Source organism: Musa acuminata, chromosome BXJ2-7 (assembly GCF_036884655.1).
Source record: "Musa acuminata AAA Group cultivar baxijiao chromosome BXJ2-7, Cavendish_Baxijiao_AAA, whole genome shotgun sequence".
Lineage (NCBI taxonomy): Eukaryota > Viridiplantae > Streptophyta > Magnoliopsida > Zingiberales > Musaceae > Musa > Musa acuminata.
The window spans coordinates 1,261,810-1,275,850 of NC_088344.1; the positions used below are offsets into that span (position 1 = coordinate 1,261,810).

Genomic DNA, 14,041 nt, shown 5'->3' on the forward strand with positions numbered 1-14,041 from the left:
AAATGAGAGAAGACCATAATTGATTTATGTGGGATTAATAAGTGTAAATATTCTTGATAAATGATTTAGATTTATTAAGTTAATAGATCAATTGTCATCTATAAATTGGACAGCCTAACTAATGAAGGATGAGACATCGCTAATAATAAGGTGGTTATCGGTCAAAATTAAATGTCAACATGGAGCAAAGCTACGTGGAAAACGACGATAACGATTGTAATAATACGATAATTGAGAGAAAAAAAGAAGAAAAAGACATTCGATTCCTCTTTGACTATTTGACTATTGACTTTGTCAACTTCATCGACACATTTCTTACCATATCCTAATCGTGGACACCCAAAATCCACGAATCCGAACCCGATAACACTGAATCCATAATGTGCACGAACTCGGCGGATCGCATGATTCTTAGCGGCTGAAGGATTCGGGTTCTATGCTGATTCGACCCGATAACACCCCACCACTGAGCAAAAGTATCCGATTGCAATCACCGGTCGGTCAACTCACCAAGTCGATGCCCCTCCGACCAACAGCCTGTTGACGCGCGGCCCGCGCGAAGCGAAAACCGCGGAGAATTATATCCACTTCTTTATCTATACCTCCTCATGTTAATCCGCGCTCCGATCACCGTCTTATTTTATTGCAAAAACGGTTCATTCTGACCCGGTTCGATACCCGTCCGGTGGGCCGCCCCGTTTGAATATTTCCTGGAATGAAAAGGCAGGTAAGTTTGGAGTACGTAATTGATGGGTGCGAAACGTCGTGTCTTATTTTAGAAACGGGTATATCCCCGAGCCACCTTCGAAGAAAGACTTCCTTTTTTTTCCTTTCCCCTCTTTTTGTCACGCGCAAAGCTGAAATCGACGGAGATCGATCGATCTTTTGGGGTTATTCTCTTTCCAATTGATTCGTTCTCTATCTTTGTGTTGGTTCGGGCGATCGAGCGCCGGAGGAGGGGAGAATGGAGGGTTTCTACGCCGATTTTATGGAGTTGATGAGTAAGCCGGCGGTGGTGGAAACCCTGATCGACGTTCTGCTCTGTGCCGTGCCGATCTGGGTGGCGGTGATGATCGGGCTGGTGATCGGATGGTCGTGGCGGCCGCGTTGGACGGGGTTGCTTTTCCTGGGCCTCCGGAGCAGGTTCCGGTTCATCTGGACGGCGCCGCCGGGGCTCGGAGCACGCCGGCTTTGGCTAGCGTTCACGGCCCTCTCTGCCTTCTCGGTGTGCCGGAGGCTGTGGTCGAGCTTCAAGGGGAAACGCGAAGGACCATCGATCGCGGAGGAGACGGGGTCGAGGGCGGCGGCTTTGACGAGCTCCACGTTGGTCGAAGGAGGTGGTGACATTTTAAGGTAGCTACGCTTCGAATCTGGCTTCTTTTCTTATCCTGGCTGATTGAATTGCGTTTGATATTTACTTTTCTTTCTTTACCTAATGATGATTGGTTGAGATGAGCTTTCCCCTCTTTCTTCTCGTTGTTTATTAAGAAGTTCTTCTCTACATTGTATAATGAAGTTTCAACTTTTGGGATTATAGAGTTTGTTCTTTGGTCTTTTCGGGTATATGCTATATTTACTCTCCCTAATTTTTGTAAGCAAAGTAGGTTGCATCGCCCGCCCTTCAGCATTTTTGTAGTGGTAGTGTTATTTTGCATTTTACCGTTTCCTTTTCACGAATTGTTTCTGAGGAGGATTCATTTAAGAAAGTTATGCTATACATAAGCATGCCAAGTAACCGTGAATTCACGGTAATTATCTTAGCTCTTGTGCGTGTAAATGCTTGAATATGTTTAGTGAACTTTGACAATCTTCATGCCAGCAACTGGACGAGTTTTAATGAATAAATGTTGATTAGTCACCATGTCTATGAAAGCTAACTTAAAAATGTTGAGTAGAAACTATATACTTCATTACATGGGGAAAGCGCAGCAAGAACCTTACATTTTTGTAGTAGAAACTTATCGACACCTTTCTTTACATAACATATAGTACTATTCTTGTGTCTGCATCACCAACTATTTTCGTTCATTTTTAACAAGTCTGCATCCCATTGTTTGTCTGTTGTGCAATAGAGGACACTCGAGTTATTGGATCTCGACCTACTTTTGATGTCCTCTATGATATCGTGGTTTCATTGGCTTCAGACAAAAGGCAGCCTATCTACATTAAGCTCCCACCAATGTAGGAGGTGGGAGGGTCAGTAAAAGCAACCTAAACTTTTTAGTTAGAAAGACTCGTTCCGAAATTTGAACCTTGATCAACAAGCCAAAAAGCAGCAATCTTACCATGGCGCCAAAGAATGCTTTGTGATCACTAGCCCGTATCTCCTAGTTACCCACTAGGATACTCCCTTGTTCACTTTTGTGGATTCTGTATCTAAATGCACTGTATATGACCAAATATATTATTTGTATACTCATTCTGGATGTTTCGAACCATGATGCCACCAGCAACCTATTGAATTTCAAATTGCTCCTTTTTATGGACTAGGATTTTACCACTATAGGACTTTGTGGCATATGTTATTAGTCTCATGAACGTGCTCTTGGACACTTGTAATGAACAGTACATTCCTATTGCACCTTACTACTTCCAAATACACACACTACGTGAACTCAGTACTTACCTGATGCAGCTTTAAGTCATGTAGTCTCCCATTGTGTTCTGCCACTGTCTTATGTTATGTATACCAGTGTTACTTGGATACACAACACAGGCATGAAGAATCTGACAGAAACATTCAGAAATTAAGACATGGAAACAATCCTACTTCAATATGATTATGGTTATAATTTTTCTAGACATATGTATAGATATTTTTATTGATTGCTTTGTAATCGTTTCTGGAACAACAAAGACTGTTTAGAGATTTATTTTTAGAATTAAATTTTAAGTATAGTACTGTCATGCATTTTACAATTGATGGTGATAGCAGCTTGAACTATTGTAACTAAGTTCCAAGAAAAGTTTGCAAGATTGGGAATGGATCTGGAATTGGTTTTAGGATTTAGGATTGAGTTTGTTCTAGATCTATTGGTTCAGCCAAATTGTAACTTGTTTTTCTTCGATATGTTAAACTTGGGTGGATTTCGTATGAGACATATAGGATATACTTGGTATTAAATCAGAAATTCGTTTTTTAGGACAGCACTAAGTGCATCTGCCACTTGCAAGTGAAGGTACTTTTGTTCCAATGAAGGAGGGCTTTAATGTATTCACTCGCAAAAAATTAAGCGGAGCCGTAATAAGTGAAATTATTTAGGATTGTACAAATATGTTCAAAGACATACTGCAAGTGATTAGATAATGCATATCAATTCTATTTAATTGTATGAGGAGAGGTAGAGGAAAAACTAAGAAAATTTTACTACAAACAATGATAAGAAATCTGATTGCTATTGATAAGTATTGTTCTACCCAGAGCTCATTGTTAGAAAAATATCTAATATCATGACTTGATGTTGCTATTGGTATGAGAAGAGGTATAGCAAGTCCAAATAATTTATTAGCAACCATAAAAATGATTTGATTACTCATAGTTTGACTCAAAGGATTGTCGTCTTGCACCGACTACCCATTATCGGACCTTGGCCGGACTCGGTACGTACCAATATACTGACACATGGTACATTGAAGTCTTGAAGAAGAACAAGAAGAAGGAGAAGAGGAAGGAATAGATGGCGGTGGAGGAGGAGGAAGCAAGAAGTGGAGGTGGTGGAGGAAGACAAGGAAGAGGAAGGAAAAAGAGGAGGTGGTGGTGAAGGAGGAAGAGGAAGCGTAAGAGGAGGAGGAAGAGGAGAAGAGGAGAAACGAACTAGAATCGATGGCACATATTGAGGATGGCGATCGGTGTTAGTAGGAGGCTAGGAGCGAAGTGGGCTTACATTTGGTTGAAGAGGGCTTGCATTCACAAGCCCGAAAGAGAGCTAAATAGTTTTTTTTTTTTTCTCTCTTTTTAAGAAGTTGGATTGGACCGTTTGAAATGGAGGCAGTACATGTACCGATTCATGTTTGGACCAATATATACTGCCCATTTTGTACTGGTCTGGGTGAAACGACATTCTAAATGTCACTTGGAAATTAATTTGTCATATACCTGTACATTTGAGGTTGGTAAAGTTGATTGTTAAAGTTTGACTAATGATTTTTTTAAATGCTTGTGTTTGACTAACTTGAGACATGTACAATGGCTAAAATTAATTATTTTGATCCTTTCTATCACTGAGTCCTTTTTTTAAACCATAACTGAAATATGACATTTTAGTTTCTTATTTCAGTCTAATATATCTGATGTAGCATAATCGTTAAATGTAGTACATTATTTGAGGTATACTATGTTGTAAGCTGCACTATTTTCTTTCTTTAATTTTGTAGGAAGTGATTCCATTTGATGAAAAAAAATATTACTTTTCCTTGTTAAAATTTATACTTTGTGGAACTTTATGGACCTTCTGAATAATGCATTATTGTTTTGACAGTTTCATATCCCTCTATAGTTGTGGCACTGGTTGAACTTGCTTCTTTATTTTATCGTTATGGTTTCATGATGATTGTATAGGAGATTAATTGGACCATGCAATTCACCTGTTAAAGAGAGGTATATACAGAATGAATATATGAGATGATTTCTAAATCTAGGTTTGTCAAATGGCTAGAAAATAGGTTTCCATAATTAGAAATGCCTATGGAGTACTTAGGAAGAAGTTAATCCAACTTAAATATTTTTATAAATATATTATATGTCATGATAGTTTTCCATTTATTAGCTAATTTTCAATGATATATATATATATATATATATATATATATATATATATATATATAGAGCCACTTTTCAACATGTTGAATGCTTAAATGGTTTATGTTATAGATTGTTTATTTCTCTGTCAAAGGACCTTTTAGCATGTCAATTAGAATTTTTTGTGTTATGTACTATAGATTGGACTTTTTTTTCCATCTAAGGCCATTTTAATCTAGGACATTTTCATAGGGACTTCTTTGAAGACCACAAATCTTGTATAATGAAGTACTTTCTCTATTAAATTCATGATCTTCTATGAATTTATTGGTTACTTTTTCTTGTTTCGTGTTGTTATTCTTTTGTTGGATGAAGCCTTCTGTAATGAAGCAATTTTTTTTCCCTGGGGCGATCAAGAAAGCTATGACTATCAAGTCAACTAAGAGCACTCTTTCCAGAGTTTTCTCCGAAGTTGTCTCATGAGTTCAGGAAAATAGTTGTAACTGGCCATTTCAGCAAATTACATTCTTGTTAAGTATTTTGGACATGATTGCAAATAAACTGTATTTGGCTTTGGATCTTGTAGTGTCTTAATTGAAAAAGAAAATGACTTTTGCTATGTTCAATATCTCCAATTCCAGCAATGGAGTGGTTGTGGCTGAGCATGACATCATTTCTGAGAAGGATTTAGAACATCTATTGCACCTTCTAGATGATAAAGTTGGAGATGCAGCTTGGCAAAATCAGATGGAGCGCACCACACCCAATATGATTTACCATGCATGGCGTCATGAGCCTGAGGTATCTCCTACTCTCTTAACAAATCCTTCTATCAGTTTGACAAATTTGATTAATGTCTATTTAAAATTTTAAATACATTATGCATCATACTGTTCTTATATTGTAGAATATTGCTTCATTTTCATGTTTTCATCATCGAAATTTTTCTGCACTCGTTCTGGAAAGCCATATAACTTTACTACTTAAATTTCTCCACAACAATTAGTATAACTGAGGAAACTTTGTTTTAAATATGGTAAATATTCTGGTTTTATTTCATCTTTCACAGGTTGGACCCATCATTTATCGCAGCAGAACTGTTTTCGAGGATGCAACTCCTGAATTGGTTCGAGACTTCTTTTGGGATGATGATTTTCGGCTTAAATGGGATTCCATGCTTGCATACTACGAAATATTGGAAGAAATTCCTGAGAGTGGAACCATGATTAATCACTGGATAAAAAAGGTTTAATCAAGTGTTATAATCATGGCACTGATTTTTTTATTGAATGCACCTAGATAACCCGAATAGGCGGTTGTTGTGTGCAGTTCCCGTTCTTCTGCAGTGATCGAGAATATATAATTGGTCGACGTATATGGGAGTCTGGGGGTACTTATTACTGTGTGACAAAGGTATACAAATATATATGCCATCTTATCTCTAATCGTCAAACTATAGATGGTACTTAATGCTCTTTTACATTCTTGGTAGCATTCTAGCTTATGCTTAAGTAACTGACAATTGTTCAAAGGGAGCATGCTTATCATAGGAGGAACTTTTAATTGAGAAATATTTGGTTAAGCAAAGCTTCTTTATTTTGGGTGCATAAGTTCCCTATTGTCTTAACAGCAATCCATGGAAAGCCATCTTTTCATTTTGAATGAGAGATCTTTGTAAAACATATTACACAGCATCCTGTGTTCATTCCACTTCTTTTCCATGTGAGTGTACACCCAGTGCTGACAGAATGATTCTCACCACACATGCCATATGTTTTCCCATGATAATGTATTTAAAGCTGAGTTCCTAACATTTGGCATTGGGTTATCATATTATCATTTCATTGATTTCTTTTACGAACAATGTCCCTACTCTCTAGTTTTAACTACCTAAAGTGATTTTGTCCCAATTTGTTGGGTGCTCATCATGTTTTAGATATAGAAATATCTATCTCTTATCTAGTAACCCAAGATATCAATCTTACCATCATCATCTCTGTGACAGTAACTTTGTGTGTCACTACCTAAGTGCTTAACATTTTAGCATATAATATATGTTTGGTCTTACATCAATCTTGTAGATTTTTTTTCTTCGAATTAAGAGCACTTAAGTTGTCACATAATGCTCTGATGTGCATATTCACTTTAACTATCTTTTTAAATTTTATTTGCAAGAGATTTTCACTCTTTCTTTATGTGTTTGGTATTGCCTGCTTTTGTGATCTAAAATATATATAATAGCTCGATGGAATATGCAAGTAAGCAATTGTACCTTGCAAGCTTAGAATTTGACTTTGCTTTATAGAAAGATAATTGTTTATTCTAACAAAATAAAATAGAAAGGCTCTTGATTTGGTCTTTTCTGCTTAATTGGTTCCAAGAACTGCCGTATCTACAAGTTTGTTTGACTAAAGTTTACTATCTGTTGCAAACTAGTATTGTTAATGCTTGCTGACCAACTGGTTTCTATTACACTTAAGAATACCATCTATGTTATCTTTTTTTCGGTTTAGTGTCTCTTTGGTAGACTTTGAATTAAGCTTTGAACTTCATTAAAATGCAGTGTTGAACTTGCCTCTGCATGACCTGATTTTTCATATTTGGAAGATAAATATCATTCCCAGCCTGAGCACTTAGCAGCAAAACTGTAAAGAACTAGCATTAGTTATATTGCACTGTTTTCTAAATTCAATTGTACTTCAAAGATTGTTGATTGTTTTGCAACACATGATGTCCAGGGAGTACCATACCAATCTTTACCCAAGAATGAAAAACCCAGGCGTGTTGAACTGTATTTCTCAAGTTGGCGCATCCGGGCTGGTAACTTTTCAAATCTTATTTAGTTTTTCTGGAGTTGTGATGTTAGTTATCAAGCTTCCATTGGTTAGCTCCTAAGCTACCAAAACACAGCCTCGTACCAATAAATGTGATCAGGTTGCTCCACTTACTAGATCTCTTGCAATGGTATCAATTTCATTATCCAGTCAGTTTAGCAACATATAGTAGACCGAAACTAGCAAGCCAGTTTACAACGACAACAAGAGGGTCTATTGTCCTAATTATTTGGGGTCAGCTATATTGATTATTTCCCACCATTAAGTTCTGTACTAGGGCAGTATCTCTAGTAAAATCAGGAGTCTTCAAAGCTCTTTTCATTGTCAAACAAGCAAGCCTGTATAACCAAACAAAACAGAACCACAGAATCAATTTCCAGAAAGTCTGATCAGTTGGATGTTAAAGTTTAAATCTGCTTTTTTTTTTCCATTGGCCATGTGTTATTTTCTTTGTACAATTGTTTGACTATTTCTATACTAATAATGCTTCATATACACACACATTCCCTGGAGAAGCATGTAAACACCATGTAGGACAGGCAGTGACGCATTAGTATCGGAAATTAATCCACCTGCACCTGCATTTTTGCATGTCCGCTGCAGCACTACTTCCATGCATGCTTATCAGGAATAGTAGAGGATGCCACCAAAAAGTTCTCTTGTTTTTTTTCTTTTCCATGAGTGCAGTGGAGTCGCGCAAGCAAGATGGGCAGCTATCTTCATGTGAGGTAACTCTCGTTCACTACGAGGACATGGGCATTCCCAAGGACGTAGCCAAGGTTGGTGTTCGTCATGGGATGTGGGGAGCGGTTAAGAGACTGCAATCCGGTATGAGAGCATATCAAATGATGAGGAAAACAGAGGCTTCTCTCTCCAGATGTGCGCTCATGGCACGGATCACCACTAAGATCCCGATTGATGGCTCCATCACTCCACTTGAGGCAGAGACATCCAGGGCTTCTGAAGCAGCTAGTGGCATTGTTAACAGTACGCAGCTTCACGGACTTGACTGGAAATGGGTCGTTGTTGGCGGAGTCGCTGTGGTCTGTGGTCTTCAGGCTGGTCTTGTCGGGAAGGCCCTATTAGTCGGAGCTGCAAGGAGGCTCGCGAAGAAATGAGAGTCATCTGGATCTCCCTTTTGAATGCCATGATGTTTCTTATGATGAGGGCTTGGATGCTCATATAATTCGTCGATAATGATTATCCTCTGCAAACGCTTATAGATCGTAGCATTGGTGCGGTATATACACTATTGGCACTGTATGATCAAGAGTGTTTTATTCCTGGTATCATATCCCAGAACATGAGATGTGGGTATGGAGTTTGGACCATTATGACTTGTAGAGGAACATTCTTTTTTGTTACGAGTAGAGATTACAGATGTGTTATGGGATATCTGTAACTTTTGTGTCAGCCCAAATGCCCAGTTCTTGAAGATAGAAGCTTAATGTAGGTGCTGACACTTCGTGTGTGGGGGTTCATAAGACCATTGAAGCAAGTCATGGTGTGTGTCTTCAATTGCAGCTTTTGCCAGCCTATATATCCATAGCATTGTATTGTCCTTTTAACAGATCCATGTAAATGATGCATTAGTGTCAGTGATGACACAAGTTGAAAATAACAAATCCTTCACCAATTGAACTGTATCAAAGATAGTAGAAAGAACAAAAAGGATCAATAAGGATCCAAGAATAATAAGGATGGAAGATTGATGGTGTCTCTTGCTCAACTCAAAAGTCATATAATTGCCATTGTTTTAGATCCTAGATTATGTTATTTGTTTCCAAGATAATTGGTAAGAAATATGTTTTATACATAGGATAAATAAATCAAATGACATTTGATCTTAGGATCTTACTATCAACTATCAAGTCTCTATTAATTGACATCTTAAAAAAAATTACGGGCAATTTTTTTTTTCGTAAAAGATGAAATTACCCTTGGTGTTCGCATTGTCACTTCATCGTCATCATCAATGCCTCTACAAGGCCTATCGTTGTTGTACTCATCACCTTTGCCTTGCTCGAGAAGGCCTTGTAGGCCTTAGGAGATCCCTTGCTGCCATTATTATTTCATCATCATCCTCGCATGCCTTGCCCCTTGTTGACATTCTCATTACCTTTGCCCCGCCCAAAAAGGTTTTGTTGTCATCCTCGTAGAACTGGTAAGGCTCCTCGCCATCGTTTCATTCTTCCTCCCAGCATGGGCCCTTGTCCTCCACCTCCATCTTTGCGAGCAAAAGCGATGGAGAGCAAGGGGTGAGGAGAGTGACAGATGAAAGCAAGTAGGAGTTTACTCCTTCAGCATGAGGTGCAGACGAGCATGTGAGGATAGAGGCAACAATGAGGGCTCGACAACTATGACAAGCTAGGTCCCTAGCAATAATAATGGTGGAAGAGAGTGAGGATGACAGACGAGAACAAGGTTACTCGAGGCGACAAACAAGGGCGTGGTGACAACGACAAATGTTGGACGAAGGCAATAATCATCGAGAAAAAGGTGAAAATTAATCTCATCCTTTATAAAATAATAAATGCTTTATGAGATTAAATCGAAAACGAGATGCTCTATGTTAAAAAGTAAAAAAAAAAAATTTAAATTTTTTTTGAGAAATTTATCTAAAATCTATCGGATTTATAACTCTTGATTTTTGATAAGTGAGTTTGGTAGACCATCACTTTATCTATTTTAATTTAAGTTATTAAAAAATAAGTGATGAAGACCAGACTTTTTATTCCAATACCTTCCCTATACCGGTCAAAATTTTTATCAGAAAATTTCTCAGATGAGATTTCAAAATCTCAAACTTTGGTAAGTAATACTGATAGACTACCATACCCACCGTATCCATCAATGCTTTTAGTAAATGATTCTAATTTTCAAATCATTAGACTCACCCATGAGCAATCTTATTCTAGCGTGTCCAGAATTCCAAGTTCCATGTTGTACTGTCCCCGTAACTCCAGACCCAATCTTTCCAATGTTTCATAAACTTGTTCGGCCTCAGGATGCAGCACTCCACCAGCCACAAACTCATGAGCAACACCATTAACCTCAATCATACTACACCCTGTTTCCTTTCTCACCCCTCTCTCCTTCATCCTTGTTCTTGCCTCATTGGCATTGCCGACGTCGCCTGCACCTGCAAACACGTTCGACAGAACCACATAACCACCACTATCCAAATGATCCAACTGTATCACCTGTCTTCCTGCTCGCCTGCTCGCGTCGTCGTCCCCGTAAACCCTACCGGCTGAAAGCAATGAACCCCACATAACAGAGTCGGGTTCCATAGGCATCCTTCGCATCAGTTCCTCGGCCTCTTCGATGAGTCCAGCTCGACCTAACACATCAACCATGCAACCGTAATGCTCGGTTCCAGGCTCGATGCCATACTCATCGATCATTAGCGACAAGTAGTGCCATGCTTCGTCTACCGAGCCTGCATGACTACAAGATGTGAGGATGTTAAGAAAGGTAACATCGTCGGGTCTCAAGTTCGAGGACTCGAGTCTTGAGAACAGCCGAGTTGCTGCTTCCGAGTGCCCGTGCATTGCCAGGCCATGGATCATAGAGTTCCATGATGATAACCCTTTCGTCGAGCTGTTCTCGAACACCTCGAGAGCTTTGTTTATGCTACCGCACTTGCAGTACATGTCTATGATAGCTGTGGTTACTATTGGATCAAGCACAAACTCATCATTCCTTCTGATGTATTGGTGAATCCATTCTCCTTGATCCAGAGCTCCTAAACTGCCACATGCACCCAACAAGCTGACCAAAATGTTGGCATTTGGCTTCAGCCCTTCCTCTTGCATTCGGTAGAAGAGGTGCAGTGCCTCGTCGTTCCTTCCGCTCCTGACATACCCACTGATCATGGCGCTCCATGACACTAGGTTTCTCATAGGCATTTCATCGAACAAGTATCTGGACTTGTCGATTTGCCTGTTCTTCGCCAGGCCAGTGATCATGGAGTTCCAACACACCACGTCGAAGCTCGAGCATTCGTCGAACAACCGCGACGACATGCTTATACAGCCGCAATTGGCGTACATGGAGAGCATGGAGTTGCGTACGTAGGGATCGGACGCGTGCCCGAGCTTGAAGGCCATGCCGTGGAGCTGAGCTCCACAGTGGGCGGCGAGCCCGAGATGGGAACAGGCTATAAAGAGCGACGGGAAAGTGAGTCTTTGTGGCGGAATGGGCGAGTGCAGCATGTCAAGGAAGAGGGATATGGCTAAGTGTGGGGTTGAGCTGTGGGAGAGGCCCCTGATGAGGGTGTTGTACATGAAGGCATTAGGCTGGTGGTGGTGGAAGAAGAGGCGCATGGCGTAGTTGAGATCGCCATTGGGGGAGGTGGCACAGAAGGCAAGAACTCTGCTGATGGCGATGTGGTCTCTGGCCAAGCCAGTCTTGATGAGCTGGGAGTGGAGCCGGTGGAGGTCCCTCATGCTGTTGCATTTGGTCTCGAGCATTGAAAGAAGGGTGTGGTCAGAGATGAACTTGCAGATGGAGGTCGAGGAGGGCAGTGCACTGGTGCATGGAAGCATCTCCGATCTACACTCTTTCTTGCGGAGAAAGGGAGACGACTGGATGGCCAGTGCACGCCGTGGTGCTTGTTTCAAGTGGATAAGAAAGGGAAAGAGGGAGAATGCCCTTATACTTGCGACGATTGACGACCACAAAAAGAAGCGAGCTAAAGTTCTAATCTTTCCACATCAACACGAAAAATAAGAACAAATCGGCTAGAAGTTTTCGCCTTCCGCATCAAAATTTTACCCAAACGAATATAAATCGAAAACCAAGGGGAGAAATCGCACTTGATCTCAGCGGAAATCTATGGATCGGAAGAAGAACCAGATGCGAAAGAAAGGGTGGCCCCAAATCAATAACCCAAGCGCAAAAAAACTCATCTCGTACGTTGACCTACCGATCTCGGATCACGTTGAGCAAAGACCCCCGAGCCTCCCGGATCAGGGAAGACGCCGCCACGAAGGAGCCCCGGGAGAGATCTGCAGCTACAGAATGGCTATCGCTTCACTTGGGAAGGCACCTTACGAGGGAGAGGGTATCAAGATTTGAATCGTTCCACCACTGACAACCTTTCTCTGGTGAGAACCTGTGGACGATCAATGGTTGGTATCGGCCATCAAGATTCGGGAGTTCTAATATTGACGGTTGCCCGTAGGCAAGACGATGATGCACTACCCATGGCATTAAAAGTAAAATAAATTACCTCTTATTTTTGAATCTTATATTATGATATTTTTACTTAAAAAATTTATATTAAAATTCATATAATTTTAAAAATAAAATAAATAATCTCATTTGTGCTAACGTCCTAAATAATATTGACAGAAAACACGACACGTAGCACCAATCAACACAAAAGTAATGAGCAAAAAGTAACTTCAATATCCCTTTCATTTCCATTTTCAATGATGAGATCCAATTGCATTGTCACCTAGCCTGCCTCTCATTACACTCATCATAATGCTCAAGGCATGGTCATTATCTTGTTTGGCTCTTAGTGTAGTGAGAGCGACCACCGCTGGGATGCTCAACGTATGGTGGTCGTCTTGCTTACTCTTGGTGTAGCGAGAGCGACCGTTGTTGGGGTACTTAAGACATGGTTGTCATCGTTGTTGTTGCCACCAAGGTCATTCTCCTCGGGATTACTTGCTCCGCCTCTCGCTACACCCATTAGAATGCTCAAGGCATGGTCATTATCCTACTTGACTCCTGATGTAGTGAGAGTGACCACCACCGTGAAGCTGAAGGTGTGGTGATCGTCTTTCGTGGCTCCCGTTGTAGTGAGAGTGATTATCGTTGGAATGCTGAGGACATTGTTGTCAACGTTGTCGTCGCCACCAAGTTCTAGGCACTCTTCTTCTTGTTGCTCACCGCCAAACGTCGACAACTAGGCGACAACGATTAGCATCGAAACTGCAATCACTCTCGCTACACCAGGAGCCTAAGTGATAGGACAACTTAGCCTCCCCCTCTTCATGGGAGCTATCACCTTCATCAACCTCACCATAACCTGCTTCACGGAGGTCATCTTTGGTGATCTCTAATCTCGTCCAGCTCCTTTCCATAACTTTTACACCGATGAAACAGGTGATGTCATATATTATATTTTTCATGAATACAACTAACAATATTAAGACAAATAAAATTATTTATCTCAATTTTAAAATTATAAAAATATCAATATAAATTTTTTAAATATAAAAACTACAGTACCAATTTGACCCAAATATAAAAGATAATCTATAATTAACAACGCCTAAAAGCCCACCTTATTAGTAATGAATCCTAAAGCTCTATCGTTGTCGATCAAATTTACTCAACATCTAAGAAAATTTAAAGATTTGGATTTATGCTCCTCGAATCTGGAAATCGAAAATTTAAAGGAACCACATGCTGATACAGTATGGTAACAGTATTACCCACCACCACCCTTTCA

General features: G+C 40.0%; 2 protein-coding genes across 2 annotated transcripts; one reads left to right on the top strand and one right to left on the bottom strand.

Annotated features, from left to right (window-relative positions):
• The first annotated feature begins 815 nt into the window (after positions 1 to 815).
• LOC103990913 (uncharacterized) lies at positions 816 to 8,985 on the top strand. The gene is made up of 6 exons (XM_009410206.3): positions 816 to 1,353; positions 5,380 to 5,539; positions 5,808 to 5,984; positions 6,068 to 6,151; positions 7,477 to 7,558; positions 8,260 to 8,985. Exons 1-6 carry the CDS (start codon positions 965 to 967, stop codon positions 8,688 to 8,690), a joined length of 1,323 nt encoding a protein of 440 aa, XP_009408481.2. The 5' UTR covers positions 816 to 964; the 3' UTR covers positions 8,691 to 8,985.
• A 1,433-nt stretch (positions 8,986 to 10,418) lies between these two features.
• LOC135616523 (pentatricopeptide repeat-containing protein At2g42920, chloroplastic-like) lies at positions 10,419 to 12,671 on the bottom strand. Its single transcript, XM_065115802.1, has one exon. It carries the CDS (start codon positions 12,120 to 12,122, stop codon positions 10,482 to 10,484), a length of 1,641 nt encoding a protein of 546 aa, XP_064971874.1. The 5' UTR covers positions 12,123 to 12,671; the 3' UTR covers positions 10,419 to 10,481.
• Positions 12,672 to 14,041: the final 1,370 nt, after the last annotated feature.